Here is a 19717-nt window from a genome sequence, read left to right on the forward strand (position 1 = left end):
GGTCGATTTTTGGCTGACGGTTATGTATTTGCAGAAGAAAGAATCAGGGAGATTTATCAGTATGAAGCCGTACTTTAGGATTTTGTGGCGTGGATTTATTTTGGTATTTGCCGAGTATATTTATTCTGAGAAAGAAGACATAGAAATGAATTTTATTTTGAGACATTGGGTACATGACTGGCGTTTCCTTAAGCTTAACCTTCATGAGAGTTTATATCTCGTATAATGTTTGTACATTAGTTTTATTTATTTTATTTAGTTTTAGTATTAGTTTGAAAATAACATTACATTTTAGCTTTTGGAAAAAGACTTGAATAGTTTTTTTAGCTCACCTGTCACGAAGTGACATGGCGAGCTTATGTGACCGTGTGATGTCCGGCGTCCGTATGTGCGTGCGTGTGTGTGTGCATGTGTGCGTGTGTGCGTGCTTCCGTCAACAATATGTTTGTGTAGACAGTAGAGGTCACAGTTTTCATTCAATCTTTATGAAATTTGGTCAGAATGTTTATCTTGATAAAATCTGGGTTGGGATTGTATTTGGGTCATCTGGGGTCAAAAACTAGGTCACTAGGTCAAAAACTAGGTCACATAATAGGTCAAATAATAGAAAAACCTTGTGTAGACAACAGAGGTCGCAGTTTTCATCCAATCTTTATGAAATTTGGTCAGAATGTTTATCTTGATAAGATCTGGGTTGGGATTGTACATGTATTTGGGTCATCTGGGGTCAAAAACTAGGTCACTAGGTAAAAAACTAGGTCAAATAATAGAAAAACCTTGTGTAGACAGTAGAGGTCTCAGTTTTCATCCAATCTTTATGAAATTTGGTCAGAATGTTTATCTTGATGAAATCTGGGTTGGGATTGTATTTGGGTCATCTGGGGTCAAAACTAGGTCACTAGGTCAAAAACTAGGTCAAATAGTAGAAAAACCTTGTGTAGACAGTAGAGGTCACAGTTTTTATCCAATCTTTATGAAATTTGGTCAGAATGTTTATCTTGATAAAATCTGGGTTGGGATTGTATTTGGGTCATCTGGGGTCAAAAACTAGGTCCCTAGGTCAAAAACTAGGTCAAATAATAGAAAAACCTTGTGTTGACAATAGAGGTCGCAGTTTTCATCCAATCTTTATGAAATTTTGTCAGAATGTTTATCTAGATGGAATCTGGGTTGGGATTGTATTTGGGTCATCTGAAGTCAAAAACTAGATCACTGGGTCAAATAATAGAAAAACCATCAACAATTTGTTTGTGTGGACAGTAGAGGTCACAGTTTTCATCTAATCTTTATGAAATTCTTCAGAATGTGTATCTTGATGAAATCTGGGTTGGGATTGTATTTGGGTCATCTGGGATCAAAAACTAGGTCAGTAGGCCAAAAACTAGGTCACTAGGTCAAATAATAGAAAAAACTTGTATAGGCAATAGAGGTCACAGTTTTCATCTAATCTTTATGAAATTTGGTCAGAATGTTTATCTTGATGATATCTAGGTTGGAATTGTATTTGGGTCATCTTGGGTCAAAAACAAGGTCACTAGGTCAAAAACTAGGTCAAATAATAGAAAAACCTTGTGTAGACAATAGAGGTCACAGTTTTCATCCAATCTTTTTAAAATTTGATCAGAATGTTCATCTTGATGAAATCTGGGTTGGGATTGTATTTGGCTCACCACCGGTTAAAAACTAGGTCACTAGGTCAAATAATAGAAAAACCTTGTGTAGACAATAGAGGTCACAGTTTTCATTTAATCTTTATGAAATTTGGTCAGAATGTTTATCTCGATGAAATCTCGGTTGGGATTGTGTATGGAACTGTTAAATAAAGATATGATTTGTGTTTTCATATCCAAACAACAGCATTGAATGCTTAAATTACTCTGTTGCCATATTTGACTACCAGATAAACTGTTGTAACAGTTTCAACTGTTGACTGATTTTTTAGGTCTGCAAACCTTCAAAAGAAGTAAAGTAGTCTCCAAATATCAAGTTGGAGAGACAAATCTTGCTATGTGGCTTCTACGCCCATTTATTACCATACTGAAGGGCACAATGGTGGTTTGGACCAGAATAATTGATGAGGCAGGCTATTAATCTGCAATCTCATGGCAGGCATTACAGTGCTGTAATAGTCCCTGTTTCCCTTCAAGTCCTATAGGCTGATTTCAAAGCACTACATTTTGCCTGATTTCCACTGTTAAGTTCCATAAAAAAGATTTTATTTCCTCAGGCCTATATAAATGCTAATACCTCTTTTTGTTCCGTTTTGACTGCCTCATTATCGAATGTTTCCCTAAGAAACGCTCAGAAGTATTTGTTATATTCTTTTTTTTTTAATACAAAATATTATTTGACTCATCACTGGTATATTTTAGGTAGCAAAAACACGTTATCAGATCGATTTACATTATAAATGAACCGCACCCTGGGAAAAAGGGGCTTAATACATGTGTGGAAAGCGCAGTCACAAGTGAAAATATTATATTTCTATGATCGCGATAATGTTGGCTTATCATCATATTTGTTTTGCATTACACATTTAGATTGATTGTTCATTTCAAGAGTATTATAAACTGATTTATTTCCTATATTATAGTATGAAACATAGAATTCTCTTTCATATAATATTTGGGTCTCACTCTGGGAAAAATTAGCTCAATGCATTTGTGCTAAGTGTCGTCCCAGTTTAGCGTGAGCAGTCCGCACAGTCTAATCAACACTTAATGCACTTGCAGGAGTCCGCACAGTCTAATCAACACTTAATGCACTTGCAGCAGTCAGCACAGTCTAATCAACACTTAATGCACTTGCAGCAGTCAGCACAGTCTAATCAACACTTTATGCACTTGCAGCAGTCCGCACAGTCTAATCAACACTTAATGCACTTGCAGTCAGCACAGTCTAATCAACACTTAACGCACTTGCAGCAGTCCGCACAGTCTAATCAACACTTTATGCACTTGCAGCAGTCAGCACAGTCTAATCAACACTTAATGCACTTGCACCAGTCGGCACAGTCTAATCAACACTTTATGCATTTGCAGCAGTCCGCACAGTCTAATCAACACTTTATGCACTTGCAGCAGTCCGCACAGTCTAATCAACACTTTATGCACTTGCAGCAGTCTGCACAGTCTAATCAACACTTTATGCATTTGCACCAGTCGGCACAGTCTAATCAACACTTTATGCATTTGCAGCAGTCTGCACAGTCTAATCAACACTTAATGCACTTGCAGCAGTCCGCACAGTCTAATCAACACTTAATGCACTTGCAGCAGTCTGCACAGTCTAATCAACACTTAACGCATTTGCACCAGTCGGCACAGTCTAATCAACACTTTATGCATTTGCACCAGTCGGCACAGTCTAATCAACACTTTATGCATTTGCACCAGTCGGCACAGTCTAATCAACACTTTATGCATTTGCAGCAGTCTGCACAGTCTAATCAACACTTTATGCATTTGCAGCAGTCTGCACAGTCTAATCAACACTTTATGCATTTGCAGCAGTCTGCACAGTCTAATCAACACTTTATGCACTTGCAGCAGTCTGCACAGTCTAATCAACACTTAATGCATTTGCACCAGTCGGCACAGTCTAATCAACACTTAATGCATTTGCAGCAGTCTGCACAGTCTAATCAACACTTAATGCACTTGCAGCAGTCTGCACAGTCTAATCAACACTTAATGCACTTGCAGCAGTCCGCACAGTCTAATCAACACTTAACGCACTTGCAGCAGTCCGCACAGTCTAATCAACACTTTATGCACTTGCACCAGTCTGCACAGTCTAATCAACACTTTATGTATTTGCACCAGTCGGCACAGTCTAATCAACACTTTATGCATTTGCACCAGTCGGCACAGTCTAATCAACACTTTATGCATTTGCACCAGTCGGCACAGTCTAATCAACACTTAATGCATTTGCAGCAGTCTGCACAGTCTAATCAACACTTAATGCACTTGCAGCAGTCCGCACAGTCTAATCAACACTTTATGCACTTGCAGCAGTCCGCACAGTCTAATCAACACTTAATGCACTTGCAGCAGTCCGCACAGTCTAATCAACCATTAATGCACTTGCACCAGTCTGCACAGTCTAATCAACACTTTATGCACTTGCAGCAGTCCGCACAGTCTAATCAACACTTTATGCACTTGCAGCAGTCCGCACAGTCTAATCAACACTTAATGCACTTGCAGCAGTCAGCACAGTCTAATCAACACTTAATGCACTTGCAGCAGTCCGCACAGTCTAATCAACACTTAATGCACTTGCAGCAGTCAGCACAGTCTAATCAACACTTTATGCATTTGCAGCAGTCCGCACAGTCTAACCAACACTTTATGCATTTGCAGCAGTCCGCACAGTCTAATCAACACTTTATGCACTTGCACCAGTCGGCACAGTCTAATCAACACTTTATGCATTTGCAGCAGTCTGCACAGTCTAATCAACACTTTATGCACTTGCAGTCCGCACAGTCTAATCAACACTAAATGCACTTCAACAGTCCGCACAGTCTAATCAACATTTTATGCACTTGCAGTCGGCACAGTCTAATCAACACTTAATGCACTTCAACAGTCTGCACAGTCTAATCAACACTTTATGCATTTGCAGTCGGCACAGTCTAATCAACACTAAATGCACTTCAACAGTCCGCACAGTCTAATCAACACTTAATGCACTTGCAGTCGGCACAGTCTAATCAACACTTAATGCACTTCAACAGTCCGCACAGTCTAATCAACACTTAATGCGCTTGCAGTCGGCACAGTCTAATCAACACTTAATGCACTTCACAGTCCGCACAGTCTAATCAACATTTTATGCACTTGCAGCAGTCGGCACAGTCTAATCAACACTTAATGCACTTGCAGTCGGCACAGTCTAATCAACACTAAATGCACTTGCAGCAGTCCGCACAGTCTAATCAACACTTAATGCACTTGCAGTCGGCACAGTCTAATCAACACTTAATGCACTTGCAGCAGTCCGCACAGTCTAATCAACACTTTATGCACTTGCAGCAGTCAGCACAGTCTAATCAACACTTTATGCACTTGCAGCAGTCCGCACAGTCTAATCAACATTTTATGCACTTGCAGCAGTCCGCACAGTCTAATCAACACTTTATGCTTTGCAGTCGGCACAGTCTAATCAACACTTAATGCACTTGCAGCAGTCTGCACAGTCTAATCAACACTTTATGCACTTGCAGCAGTCCACACAGTCTAATCAACACTTAATGCACTTGCAGCAGTCTGCACAGTCTAATCAACACTTAATGCACTTGCAGCAGTCCGCACAGTCTAATCAACACTTTATGCACTTGCAGCAGTCCACACAGTCTAATCAACACTTTATGCACTTGCAGCAGTCCACACAGTCTAATCAACACTTTATGCACTTGCAGCAGTCCACACAGTCTAATCAACACTTTATGCACTTGCAGCAGTCCGCACAGTCTAATCAACACTTTATGCACTTGCAGCAGTCCGCACAGTCTCTATCAACACTTTATGCACTTGCATTAAGCCTTGTTTTCCCAGAATGAGGCTCATTTATATTCTGTATATACATTTTAATTAACTCCTGCTGCCACTAATGGAACATGGAGTCGCAATACACAACATTTATTATTATATTTCCCCATTTCAGATAAGTCCGCCCTCCCAGTCAGGCAACACAGAATTACCTCCCATGCCTGAACCGGAAGGATCTATTCTCAGGAACCATCTGAAACAGGTGAATACTATAGTGGTTTGTTTTGGTCAAATTTGGAGCCTTATTAGGTCCCATTCCCAATGTCAAAAAGTATATACTTTTTGCAGATGACTGCCTAAAATTTCCAATTAAAGGTTTTCAAAAAAAGATTAAAAAAAATAAATGCAACATTTAGTTTATTCCCCTATGCAGCTCATGTAAACCTTTGTAAATATAATACTGAAAACACTTATATGTAATTTTAAAGTATTTGTGAGCAAACTATACAAATTCACCATTTTCCAAATATGAATCAAAACAATTAGATTTTCTTAATGCAAAGGTCCCCAGCCCCATTCACAAATTAGTGAAAAAACGCCAACAAAATACAACAGTGTGCCACATCCATATGTGCGCTTTTTCCCCTGGGTATTTTTATGCCCCCGGTAGGAAGGCATATAGCAGTTGAACTGTCCGTCAACCCGTCTGTCTGTCTGTCTGTCTGTCAGTCTGTGGGTCCGTCCGAAAACTTTAACATTGGCCATAACTTTTGCAATATTGAATATAGCAACTTGATATTTGGCATGCATGTGTATCTCATGGAGCTGCGCATTTTGAGTGATGAAAGGCCAAGATTAAGGTCATTCTTCAAGGTCAAAGGTCAATTTTTTTACCAGGTTTTCCGAAGGAAAAAACTGGTTATTAGATTGGCGAATGTCGGCGGGTGGGCGGGCGGGCTGGCGGCCGGAAGCTTGTCCGGGCCATAACTTTGTTGTTCATCGTGATATGTTAAAATCATTTGGCTCATTTGTTCACCATCATGCGACAGTGTGTCGCACGAAAGAATTACGTCAATATCTACAAGGTCAAGGTCGCCATGACTAAAAATAGATTTATTTTGAAACAAAGGGGGTTAATTATAAACAATCAGTTCAGTTTGAGTTGTCTCGATTTAGCAGACTTTTTTTCACATTGAAAACCTGGTTTTGTGACTATTTTTTTCCTTGTTTTAATTCAAAGCGGCGCAGTAGGGGTATTGTGTTTCTGACAAACGTCTTTTGTTTCAGTTTTCTAACAATGCATTGAACATCAGTTAAATTTTTACTGAAATTAAGTTTATTTTTTGCTTGATTTCCTCAAAGCTTGACAATTATGGAGACACTTCCCAATTCCTCTCATTTTAAAATCTGAAAAGAAGAATGAATACAAACTTCTGGTCCCATATTGTGGCGAATTAATGAATTTGCCACATCCTGAACTTGCTAAATTTGGACTAAAAGAAAATAGACCATTATAAATGGGATTTTTTTTATCAATTGCAGACAGAGAAATTGTTATCAGCGTTGCTGTCCATTTCAGTTGATCATCTGTTGTATTTTGATTAATTATAATTTATATTAAGTTAATACTTACAATTGCTATTGTTTGAGTTTGAACAAAGTGTAACAAACAATCAGTTGTCCTTGCTATTGCTTTTAATTTGTTTGCTTTCATATGCCTTGACATTACTTGTCAATACTGGCTGTCATATTCTTGATATACTGTCATTGTTGACTGTCATATTTTCCAATTTAATTTCCTGTCAGTGATGACTGTCATATTTTCCAATGTCATTTCCTGTCATGGATGACTGTCATATCCAATGTCAGTACATGTCATTGATAACTTTCATATTAAATCGAATTTCCTGTCATTGATAACTGTCATATCCAATGTAATTTTCTGTCATTGATGTATGTCATATTCAATGTCATTTCCTGTCATTGATTACTGTCATATCAAATGTCATTTCCTGTCATTGGTTACTGTCATATCCAATGTCATTTCCTGTCATTGATAACTGTCATATCCAATGTCATTTCCTTTCATTGATTACTGTCATATCCAATGTCATTTCCTGTCATTGATGACTGTCATATCCTATGTAATTTTCTGTCATTGATGTATGTCATATTCAATGTCATTTCCTGTCATTGATTACTGTCATATCCAATGTAATTTCCTGTCATTGAGGACTGTCATATCCAATGTAATTTTCTGTCATTGAGGACTGTCATATTCAATGTCATTTCCTGTTATTGATGTCTGTTATATTAAATGTCAATTCCTTTCATTGATGACTGTCATATCCGATGTCTTTTCTGTCATTGATGTATGTCATATTCAATGTCATTACCTGTCATGGATGTATGTCATACCCATGGTCAGTTCATGTCATTGATGTCTATCATTTCCTGTCATATTCAATGTGATTTCCTGTCATATCCAATACTATTTCCTGTCATATCTAATATAAATTCCTGTCAGGCCCTGACGAGCATGAGTATGACCCCTCAGCCAATCAAGAACCTCGATGCCCTTGCCCAGAATCCGGACATATGGACTCGGCGCGAGAGTTTCTCCAACAACACAGGATTCAACCCTCTAATCTATGGAAATGATGTTGATTCTGTCGACGTGGCAACCAGGGTTGCAATGGTGCGCATTGTTGGCATACAATTTGCAGTTTCCTGGGTTTGGGGCTGGAAAATATAAATCAGGGAATGGAATTTTAATACAGGATTTTGTAGAATCTATTCTATAAAGACAACTTGCAAGTCATGCTTTTTTCTGGTAGATTATGATTATTTTGAAGTGCTTGTGCCCTGGGTATGTACATATATAGAATGGGTGTTGTTGAATAATGGTAGATATCAATCACAAGTTACAACTTTGCACAAGTACTATGAAGGAAATACTCAACAGCATTTAATTAAAAAAAGATTCCATTTGGAAATATAAATTGCCTTCCTTTACTGAGACAATATTGCATGGTATAACAACAAAGCAAACAAATTTTATCTGTAATTGAGCCGCATTGTGTGTAAATAGGACTTATCAGAACAGTGTAGCTCCAGATACTATACATCTGTATTGTTGGAGGAGGAGTCTTAATGAGACTGTGAAACCTTGTGTGACTTAAAAGTGTAAAGGGTACCCTCTTGCAAGACTGCGCAGGCTGGTCTGGAGCTATCCCGGCCACATACATTGTAAAATCCGTTTTGGAATGAAAGCCTCATATGAACAGTTAGAGATGATATAATTTATCAATATTACCCTGATATTCCTGACCTCTATTATCATAAATAACCCGCTCAATTTATATCCTTAATGTGTTACTGTATATTCACTTATGTCTTAAGTATGAACAAAACCCTGATTTCTTTAGGAGATCTAAGTCAAGTATTAAGACTTTGTGGATAGGGTGTTTGACTATAGAGTGGGAGGTCAAAGGTTTGAGCTTCAAATGGGCATGTTCTTAAATTGTGGGTTGCCTTCCCAGCAGTTACATCAAGATACAGATTGAATTGATGACAAGCTCCTTTCATTAAAAAAAAAGGACAGGAAAGTTTTATTTTCATCTTAACCTTTACCACTTAGATACGTAGTTTGACGCATTTGTAGTCCCTTATAAAATACATTTAATTTAAGACCTTTCTTACTAAATTCAAGTTTTAAAGGCTTCATTTCCAACCCTTAGATACTGATGATCAGCAAACAGCATAAATCTGTACAGACTGCGTGTTACTCGCAGGCTGTTCTGGTTTTATGCTGGTTGCAAAAGCCATTTTCACTTTGCTTCTTATGCAGGAAAGGGCTAAAGGTTGATTTATATTGCATAAAGGTCTTATGCCAGGTCAATATGTACAAGTTTGCAGAGAAATTTAAAATAAAATTGTATGAAGAAAAATACAACCTCAGGTCTATGTATGAGCCTGGTTCTGGGAAGACTGGCCTAAATGCATGTGAGTAGAGTTTCCTCCCTGATTAGTCTGTGCAGTCTTCACAAGCTAATCAGGGACGACCCTTTCCGCTTATATGGGATTATTTGTTTAAAAGATAGCCTCTTCTGAGCAAAAATTCACTTTAGGTGGAAAGTGTTTTCCCTGATTAGCCTTTGTAGATTGCACAGGCTAATCTGGGACAACACTTTACACACATGTATTAAGCCCAGTTTTTCCAGAACAAGACTCACCTTATTTGTTAGGTTCGTTTCTTCAACTCGTCGAATACTCTGGGCAACTTCACGGAGCACACTCGTACTCTACGGCTCTACCCCAGACCAGTCGTGGCATTCCAGCTCTACAGTTTCCTCAAGTCCCGTCCAATCAATACACACTTCACACGCAGGCTGGCCCGCACTCAGGTGAGCTTATGCCAGTTTTGTAATAATTGTTTGATGTGCTACTTTGATTTTCCACTGAAATTGGCTCTTTTTTGCAGTGTTTTTTTATTTTTTGTTACAATCTGCACAACATGCCGGCTAGTGTTATCAAAGACCTTACAACATTTTTACATAACAATGCTATTTTCCAAGAACAATAAAAGCGTTATATGCATCATCATCGGTATACTTCGATATGAACTGCGCTTTTGGAACACAGGGCTTAATGCGTGCGCTTAAAGTAGCGTCCCTGATAAGCCTGTGCACAGTGTGCAGTCAGTACAAGTAAGGGACGACACTTTCTGCTCAGACTGGATTTAAGTTTATTTTCTCTGTAGGAAAAATTCTGTAAAAACAAAATGCCTCGTCTCTGATAAGCCATGTGAACTGCACAGGCTTATCTGGGGAAACACTTCTGCACATGCCAGTTTTTCCAGAATGAGGTTCATTTGGTCATGTTGTAAGATATTTGATGAGACCAGTCCCTGATATATCCAACCCTTTTTTCCCTCAAGTTCCATGCGGCAAACACATCCTTCACATGCAGGCTAGCTGTAACGCAGGTGAGACCCATGTAACCAATGCGCTTTGAGGGATAAGCCTGAAACTAGTGTGACTGCTGAATATTTTAAATATGTCAGATGCACTTGTTTCATGCTCAATACTCTATTTGATAATAACTGTACCCAATACATTATTAATCAACAGTTTGAGTATTTTGGACAAAAGATCTGTGTTTACCATAATAACCAATATCAAAACAATGCCTAACCTGATAGGAATATATTATCACCCGGTTAATTGAATAGCCAGTTTGAACTTGAAAACCACTGGATAATGGATACCTATTGTATCTACAGATGTAACAGACACGTTCCAATGACCACCCTTGTTATTATTTCTCACCACACATGTATGCAACATCTGTCAAAGTCTGTTTAACGTCATGTGACAAACAGATGTAAAATGCAGGACATGTGCAGTGCAAAAGTTAAATTACATATTCAAAAGCTAGTGAAAAAAGTAGCTGTTTTGAAAAAATAAGAATGACCTAATTTATCAACTGGATTCAACAAGTGATTTATGATTTAGCTTTGTAGTTGTTTTGTTTGTGTGATTTGTTAAAAATGCTGTAAATATGTAATTCATTTGTTTATGCTTTTCCTGAAACATTTGTAAAATAAATTTCAGTTTTATTGAGAAGTACATTTATTTAAATCAAAAACATTCATCTTTGAATACAAAGTATACCTGTGAGTCTTTTTCACAAATAAATAACTTTTCAAATTTTCAGATGCACTATTTACATTTACGTTTAATAGAAAACAAAAGGACACTTTTTGTATGTGTATAAATTATTTTAACAAAAATATTGTTATGTAATAGTTTGATAATATATTATATACTTTTACAACAAATAAGACCAGTATCCTATACTTTTACAACAAATAAGACCAGTATCTATCACAATTATTGTCAAATTGTTAAGAATATCAATGACTCTGAATATTATTATATGAATACTCAGGATAATCGAATATTTGGCTGTGACAAACTCGCTATTCAATAAAATGGAATGGCTTTATTTTGAGTTTTAACATGGCTTGAAACTAACCATTAACTCAGTTGACTAATTTATCTGTAAGGCTCTTATTCTGTATGCAGCTTCAACTATATTTGTTAGAAGTTGTTCTTCTGTAAGATAGATTAATGTATCCTCCTTAATGTGCACAAATATGCTATTTGTTCTTGAACGTGGATGTGTACTGGAACATCATTATCAATTAAATTTTGGACATTTTGCAACAAGTGCATTTGCATGTTCTACAGAGCATAACGCTTCAATACAGACCATTTCAATAATGCATTGCAAAGCATAATTATCCCCGCCGAATTTTTTTTCAAGGGGATATAGTAATTGGTCCTGTCCGTCTGTCCGTCCGGCTGAAACTTTGTACAGAGCATAACTCCAAATCTATTCAATGGATTTACTTTAAACTTAGAATATAAACAGATGGCAACTAGGAGAAGTGCAGTGACCAAAAACCATAACTCTATCTACCTTGGTTTTTGAATAATCTCCCCTTTTATATAACTTTAAAGTAAATTTTGTCCGGAGCATAACTCTAAATGAACTTAAGGGATTTACTTGAAACTTGAAATATAAACAGATGGCAACTAGGAGAAGTGCAGTGACCAAGAACCACAACTCTATCTACCTTAGTTTTAGAATTATCTACCCTTTTATATAATTTTAAAATATTTTTTTGTCCGGAGCATAACTCTTAATCTACTGAAGGGATTTACTTGAAACTTGAAATATAAACAGATGGCAACTAGGAGAAGTGCAGTGACCAAGAACCACAACTCTATCTACCTTAGTTTTTGAATTATACCCATTTTATATAATTTTAAAGTAAATATTTGTCCGGAGCATAACTCTAAATGTACTGAAGGGATTTACGTGAAACTTGAAATATAAACAGATGGCAAGTAGGAAAAGTGCAGTGACTAAGAACCATAACTCTATCTACCTTAGTTTTTGAATTATTCTCCCTTTTTATATAACTTTAAAGTAAATTTTGTCCAGAGCATAACTCCAAATCTATTTAATAGATTTACTTTAATCTTAGAATATAAACAGATGGCAACTAGGAGAAGTGCAGTGACCAAGAACCATAACTCTATCTACCTTAGTTTTTTAATTATCTCCCCTTTTATATAACTTTAAATATAATTTTTGTCCGGAGCATAACTCTAAATATACTTAAGGGATTTACTAAAAACTTGAAATATAAACAGATGGCAACTAGGAGAAGTGCAGTGACCAAGAACCACAACTCTATCTACCTTAGTTTTTGAATTATCTCCCCTTTTATATAATTTTAAAGTGAATATTTGTCCGAAGCATTACTCTTAATCTACTGAAGGGATTTACTTGAAACTTGAAACTTAAACAGATGGCAAGTAGGAGGAGTGCAGTGACTAAGAACCATAACTCTATCTTCTAGTACCTTAGTGTTTGTATTATATCCCTTTATTTAATTTCAAAGTAAATGTTTGTCCGGAGCATAATGAATTATCTCCCTTTATTTGTTTTTACAAATATTATTCAACTCCCAAAACAAATGTTGTCATACAAGCAAACACATTTCGGCGGGGATTTGGCACTACTGTGACAAGCTCTTGTTTTACTTGCACTCTGTTGGGCTAAATTTTAACAGTATTTTAACTTCCAGGAACAACCAACATGTTTGATCTGAACAATCTAAAAAAAGTTGGATGAAACTTTTTTCTGGTGAATATTAATATTTGTTTAAATAATTGTAAGATTTCAATGAACTTTTTTTGTAAAATAGTTGTCAACATTCAAAAAGAAATTATCATAATGACCGGGGAGTTCTACATCACTATACCTTCATGCTGTTGGCAATGAACATAATGGTGTTCATACATTTGCAGAGCAATATGCATTGCATCACAACATTTCTTTCTTACATGCATGGGGACATTTCTAAGCAAGTGTTTCTGCAGACTGCTTATTAACCCATAACAGTGTAACAATGCTGGCATTTGGCATGTTAGAGTGTAGTAGCTTTGAACTAACAGTAAATACATAGATTTTCTTAAATAACATTTTATATACATTAAACAATAATTTTTCTTAGATATGAGCTGCTTGTTTTGCCCTCTTCAGAAGAAGAATGAACGTTCTTAACCCATTTTCCACTTAGAAGCAAAGTGAAAATGGCTATATGTGCAAACAGCATAAAACCAGAACAACCTGCGAGTAACTCGCAGTCTGTTCGGGTTTTATGCTGTTTGCTGCTCATCAGTATCAAAGAGTTTTTATGATGCGTTTAAAACTTGAATCTAATAAGAAAAGTCTTTAATTGAATGTAACTTTCTAAAGGACTACCAATGCATGAAAATATGTATCTAAGTGGTAAATGGTTGACATAATTATAAGAACTACTAAGAAATAAATGTGTTCCTTACAATCAAAATATATAAAAACTGCAATAAAACATTATTTAAAACTCATTAAAAAGAACAATTAAATACTTGGTAATAACAAACCGTAATGTTATTCTAGCCATGTGTATAGGTTGGTGCTAAGAAATCTGAATGTGTAGCAAAATTGATTCTATTTTTTTATGTTAGCTGAGAAAGTATGGAAATATGCTTTATTTTAATTAATTAACATAAATTTTTGTAGCCAATTTAAGAATTTAGTAGCTATTATGAGATTTCAGAAGCCATTGACTATTTTGGCTACTTGTAATGCTAACAAAGCATCTACATTTGTATTTCTGCATTAATTTGTCTTGTTATTTCAGGCCGTGGAGTTTTTTGCTGAGTGGGCCCTATGCCCCCAGAACGTTGCTTTCCTACGGGTCCAAACATCCGTGTTTGACCCTCTGCTGATTGGGGATAAGCCTAAGTGGTACGCCCATCAGCTCCAGCCAATCAAATTCTGCGTTTATGACGAGGCTTCTACGCTCGGGGCCGCATTGACCTCAGCATCAGAGGCCGTCAGTGACGAGTTCCCGACAGGTAGGTGGCAAGTACAGACAGCCTGCGGTAAAATGTTGGACTTTGAAAGCTGGACATTTTGGTGTTGAATTGTGTGTTTGTGTATTTTAAAGTTTATGAGGTCCTTCAGCGCCTGAGGCTGCATTATATATAGACCCAAAGCGTGTTCCAGCCCTTCTACCTTATTGACCTTCTTGATTCGCTCAAGTTGTGTCAAAATTTAAACTATATCTGCAATATCCAAGTATTACTTTATTACTGAATGATTTTACATTTTGGTGAGGTCTTGTGTTATTGGGGGGGAGGGTGGCACATGGCCAGTATTGTGACCTCCAACTAAGCTCACATGCCTCTGGAACAGGAGTTGAACCTTTCCTAGTTGAGCAGTGCATAAATTAATCACCGGCAGACAAATGTGTGTTTGTAGTACTAGAGGACTATTAAAAAGAAGAACTGTTTTGGATAACTCTGGGATTCTTAAACTTTAATCTGATTTTCTATTTGCGTAACGATTAATGATTGTCTTAAAAATGTGCTGTATCTGTTACAATACAGGTATTATGAACCTTATAAAGTCCCTAACAGTGGCAAATGCCTGGAAAATGGGTTTAACACATGTTATAGGCCCCTTCAGACGTTAATGACTGAATAATAAGCAATGTCACTATAAAAGCATAAAACAAATGAGTTTAAATTGAAAGAATTCGATACTGGTTTCAATGCCATTCATCTAACTTCAGCCAATGGGGCTTAGGAATTATTAGTATGTTGATTTTCTGAATAATATTCATGTCAGTTGATAACTACCTGCTTCGCTATAATGCTTCTTTTCATAGAGAGTGACACAAACATTGACATTTAATTTAAGCTATACACTTGCAAAAAATTACTATACTATTTCTGTCCTGTGAAGGTCCCATAAACTGCACAAAAAGATGAACAAATAAACCGCGTTATGGGCAATCTGGACAAATGAATGTGCGTTAGGTAACCTAGATTGGCCTGTGCGGACTGCACAGTCTTATCTGGGACGACACTTTATGCACATGTATTGTGTATTTTCAGACGAGAGTGGCAGTGACAGCGACGGCGCAGAGTCTACCTCCTCCTCCTACTCCTCTCTCAGCGACTTTGTCACGGACATGGTCAACAGCGAGATCGACGGAGACACACCCTGTATGTTTGCTGTACTATCTAGTTAACCTTTTACCACTTAGATGACGCATTTGTAGTCCATCAGAAAGTTGATTCAATTAAAGACCTTTCATACTAGATTCACATTTTACAGGCTTCATTTCCAATTCTTAGATACTGATGAGCAGCAGACAGAATAAAACCTGAACAGCCTGCCGTTACTGATTAGCCCGTGCAGTCTGCCAGGAATAAGCTAATCAGCCACGACACTTTCTGCTTTTATTTTACTTTTTGTTTAAAGGATGTCTCTTCTTAGCGAAAATCTAGTTTTTGCGGAAAGTGTTGTCCCTGATTAGCCTTTGCAGACTGCAAATGGTGAACAGAAAGATGGACAAGAATGCCCCATATGGTTTATTTACCTTTGCATGCTTTTGTGTAAACTTTGTATCTAGTTACTTGCAAATGATTTATGTGACGGAGATACCTTTTGTACCGTTTATATTCCATTTCATATTCCTATTAAATAGGTCATGTACTTGAACACTTATTTGCTAAATTCAGGCAAACACCAGTGATGGTCAACAGCCAGATTCAAAGGTTGCTTCTTTTTTCTATTGTTTTTGGCCATCTTTGTGCGTACTCATTAAACCCTGTTTATCTATAGATGGATTTAAGTTAACATCAGTCTTATAGTTTTTAAGAATTCTCTACTTGCAACTGATATGATTATGTTATGCAAATTTCAATCCCTTTCATTGTGATAACTCTAGTGGACAGCTGGTTCTTATTTTATTAATAATGCGCATATAGTAAAATGAAGAAGAAAAACAGCTTTTTGATAAGTGCTTGATTTTTTAATGCTAGGCCAGGTATGAGTAGTTTGTTCTTTGACCTACTTCCGATTTGTTTAGTAAAATATAATAAAAGCCATATTGCATGGTTTTGAAAGTTTTTTTTAAATAATTTGAGCGTTGTTCTGGGGTAACTGGAAAATGCATGTGCATACATTGTCGTCTCAGATCAGCCTGTGCAGTGTACACAGGCTAATTAAGAAAGACACTTTCCACTTTTATGAAATTTTTTGTTTAAAAAAAGTCTCTTAAAAAAAAAATCCAGTCTAGGTAGAAAGTGTCTTCCCTGATTAACATGTGCGCACTGCTTGGATGACACTTAACTTGCATTAAGCCCAGTTTTCCTAATACCAGATATTTGTTACATTTTTTCCATTCATTTCTCCAGGTTTCCTCCCGGAGAACCAAGTGTTAGCGGTCGACGAGTCCAAGGTCTACTGCCCCCCTGACCGGCTCCAACTCCCGGAACCCAACACAGGCCTTACAGACTCTGCCAACTCCCAGAACGATGACAGCGATGATGATGATGACGCTGCTGACAGCTCGGACTCCTCTGCGTCCAGCAGTCCACCGAGATATGCACCGGAACCGGACTCAGTGTCTGTGTCTAATCCAAACCTGGTGCGTATTGCAGTTGGTAGGCTAAGCTTATGTAGGTTTAACACTTTACCACTCAGATATGCATTTTAAAGTGTTTGTTGTTAATCCAAACCTGGTTTGTATAGCAGTTAAAGGACTTAACCTTTGAATGATTAAGCCTTTACCACTCAGATTTTTACTTTGACGCATGTAATGTCCTTAAGAATATGAGATTAAATTAAAGACCTTTCTTAAAGAATTAAGTTTTAAAAGCTACATTTCCAATTTAATACACTGATGAGCCGCAAACAGCATAAAACCTGAACAGCCTGCAAGTTACTCATTTAGTAATCATTTGTTGCAAGTTATCATTTTTTGTAGAATGTATGATGTAGGATGTCCGTTGGATATATTATGGTTGCAAGGAGTCCTAGCTTCAGATTGTATTTTGGGCATGTTGGGTAAAGGTGAAGGTCACTGTGACTATAAATCTTTACCACTTAGATAGGTATTTTGACGCATTTGTAGTCCCGTAGAAAGTTTAATTTAATTAAAGACCTTTCTTACTAAATTCAAGTTTAATGGCTTTATTTCCAAGCTTACTGATTAGCAGCAAACAGCATACAACCTGAACAGAGTAACTCGCAGTCTGTTCAGGTTTTATGCTGTAAGGGTTGGAAATGAAGCCTTAAAAACTTGAATCAAGCAAGAAAGGTCTTTGCAGGATGTATAACGAGGCCCTTTAATATCTTATATGTTACTGCAGGATGTATAACGAGGCCCTATAATATCTTACATGTAGGGATAATATTTTTTTCGGTTTTGTAGGTCCTAGACCTATTGAGGTCATGAAAGACCGATTGAAAATCCGAAACAGATGGTCGGATTCTGTTTGCTAAAATTCCCATGTCATGAAATCGATTACACAGTGCACATGCTAACACACCCTAATGACATTCTTATCTCGATTTGGTGTGATAAACCATTTGCTGCAGTCTCTAAACCGGTCAGGACCGGTTTATTGCACGTCAGACCAAGAATAAAAAACTTGTGGACAGCAGATTAAAGACGCATCCAAAATTAATGAAGGTGGTCGAGCACGCGCTGTAACTTAACAAAACATGCCGATACATTTTCCACTAGCGTAATAATCCGGTAATAAAATTATGAATGAAAGTTGCGGATCTGATCGACAGAACAGCCGAAAGTTATTTTTTATGGGCAGAACTTCACATAAAATAGTACACAAGAAAAATAATATATATTGTATAAATCTTTAGTAAAAACCGTGTTAGAATCGAAATAATTCAATTACGTTATAGTTTGTTGTTAAATAACCCACGACCGGAAATTTAGATGCGTGGTTTCAAAACACTTGTGGTTCGCACTCATGATTTAATCCCTACGCATCTAAACTATAGGCCATGGGTTATTTGGCAACAAACTATAACGTACACGAACGATTTCTTAATTGTTTGGTTTTGTTATTTGTCAGTAGCCAACCTATGCACAGACATTTGTTTGGTTCAGTGCATGTTTGCAAGCTATTATCGAGTTGACAACGATTTAAAACATCTGTATAGACTTACACAGATTAATAATATTGACAACGCTGAAAAAAGTCTGATAAAACAGCACACGAAACAACAACAAGAAACAACAATTAAATAGCAAATGGTAAAACCAGTTGAAAAAACTCGTATGTTCCGTTTAAAAAAAATATGCCCAAGGGAATTGTACTTGTACATTTATTTACGGAATTGTCAATTTACGCTCCGTGATTTATTATACCACCTTCATGAATGGCAAAACCAATGGCATATATTTTAACGTAATTTGTCATGATTTCTGATGTAAAATTTAGGATACTTTTTCCCCATTTATATCCAGACCGATTGATGTTGCGGGAAAATATGATCCCTGCTTACATGTTACTACAGGATGTTTAACGAGGCCCTATAATATCTTACATGTTACTACAGGATGTATAACGAGGCCCTATAATATCTTACATGTAACTGCAGGATGTATAAGGAGGCCCTATAATATCTTACATGTTACTTCAGGATGTATAATGAGGCCCTATAATATCTTACATGTTACTACAGGATGTATAATGAGGCCCTATAATATCTTACATGTTACTGCAGGATGTATAATAAGACCCTATAATATCTTACATGTTACTGCAGGATGTATAATGAGGCCCTATAATATCGGAGATGTTACTATAGGATATTTAACAAGGTCCTATCATATCTTACATGTTACTGCAGGATGTATAACGAGTCCCTATAATATCTTCAATGTTTCTGCAGGATATATAACGAGGCCCTATAATATCTTACATGTTACTGCAGGATGTATAATGAGGCCCTATAATATCTTACATGTTCATGCAGGATGTATAGAGGCCCTATAGTATCTTACATGTTCCTGCAGAATGTATAACAAGGCTCTATAATATCCTACATGTTTCTGCAGGATTTATAACAAGGCCCTATAAAATCTTATATGTTTCTACAGGATGTATAACAAGGCCCTATAATATCTTACATGATACTGCAGAATGTATAACGAGGCCCTAAAATATCTTACATGTTACTGCAAGATGTTTAAAGAGGCCCTATAATTTCTTACATGTTACAGCAGGATGTATAACGAGGCCCTATACTTTCTTACATGATACTTCAGG

At 36.9% G+C, this 19717-nt stretch overlaps 1 protein-coding gene across 1 annotated transcript in view; it reads left to right on the forward strand.

Moving 5' to 3' along the window:
• The window catches only part of LOC127850870 (MAP kinase-activating death domain protein-like), a 137422-nt gene that overhangs the window by 43892 nt on the left and 73813 nt on the right, over positions 1 to 19717 (forward strand). The window contains exons 7-13 of the mRNA XM_052384223.1: positions 5674 to 5760; positions 8026 to 8196; positions 9746 to 9904; positions 10438 to 10485; positions 14263 to 14479; positions 15524 to 15634; positions 16832 to 17064. Of these exons, the coding sequence (XP_052240183.1) occupies positions 5674 to 5760; positions 8026 to 8196; positions 9746 to 9904; positions 10438 to 10485; positions 14263 to 14479; positions 15524 to 15634; positions 16832 to 17064 (1026 nt within the window). The remainder of the gene's footprint in view (positions 1 to 5673; positions 5761 to 8025; positions 8197 to 9745; positions 9905 to 10437; positions 10486 to 14262; positions 14480 to 15523; positions 15635 to 16831; positions 17065 to 19717) is intronic.

Source organism: Dreissena polymorpha, chromosome 1, assembly GCF_020536995.1.
Source record: "Dreissena polymorpha isolate Duluth1 chromosome 1, UMN_Dpol_1.0, whole genome shotgun sequence".
In the NCBI taxonomy this organism is placed as follows: domain Eukaryota; kingdom Metazoa; phylum Mollusca; class Bivalvia; order Myida; family Dreissenidae; genus Dreissena; species Dreissena polymorpha.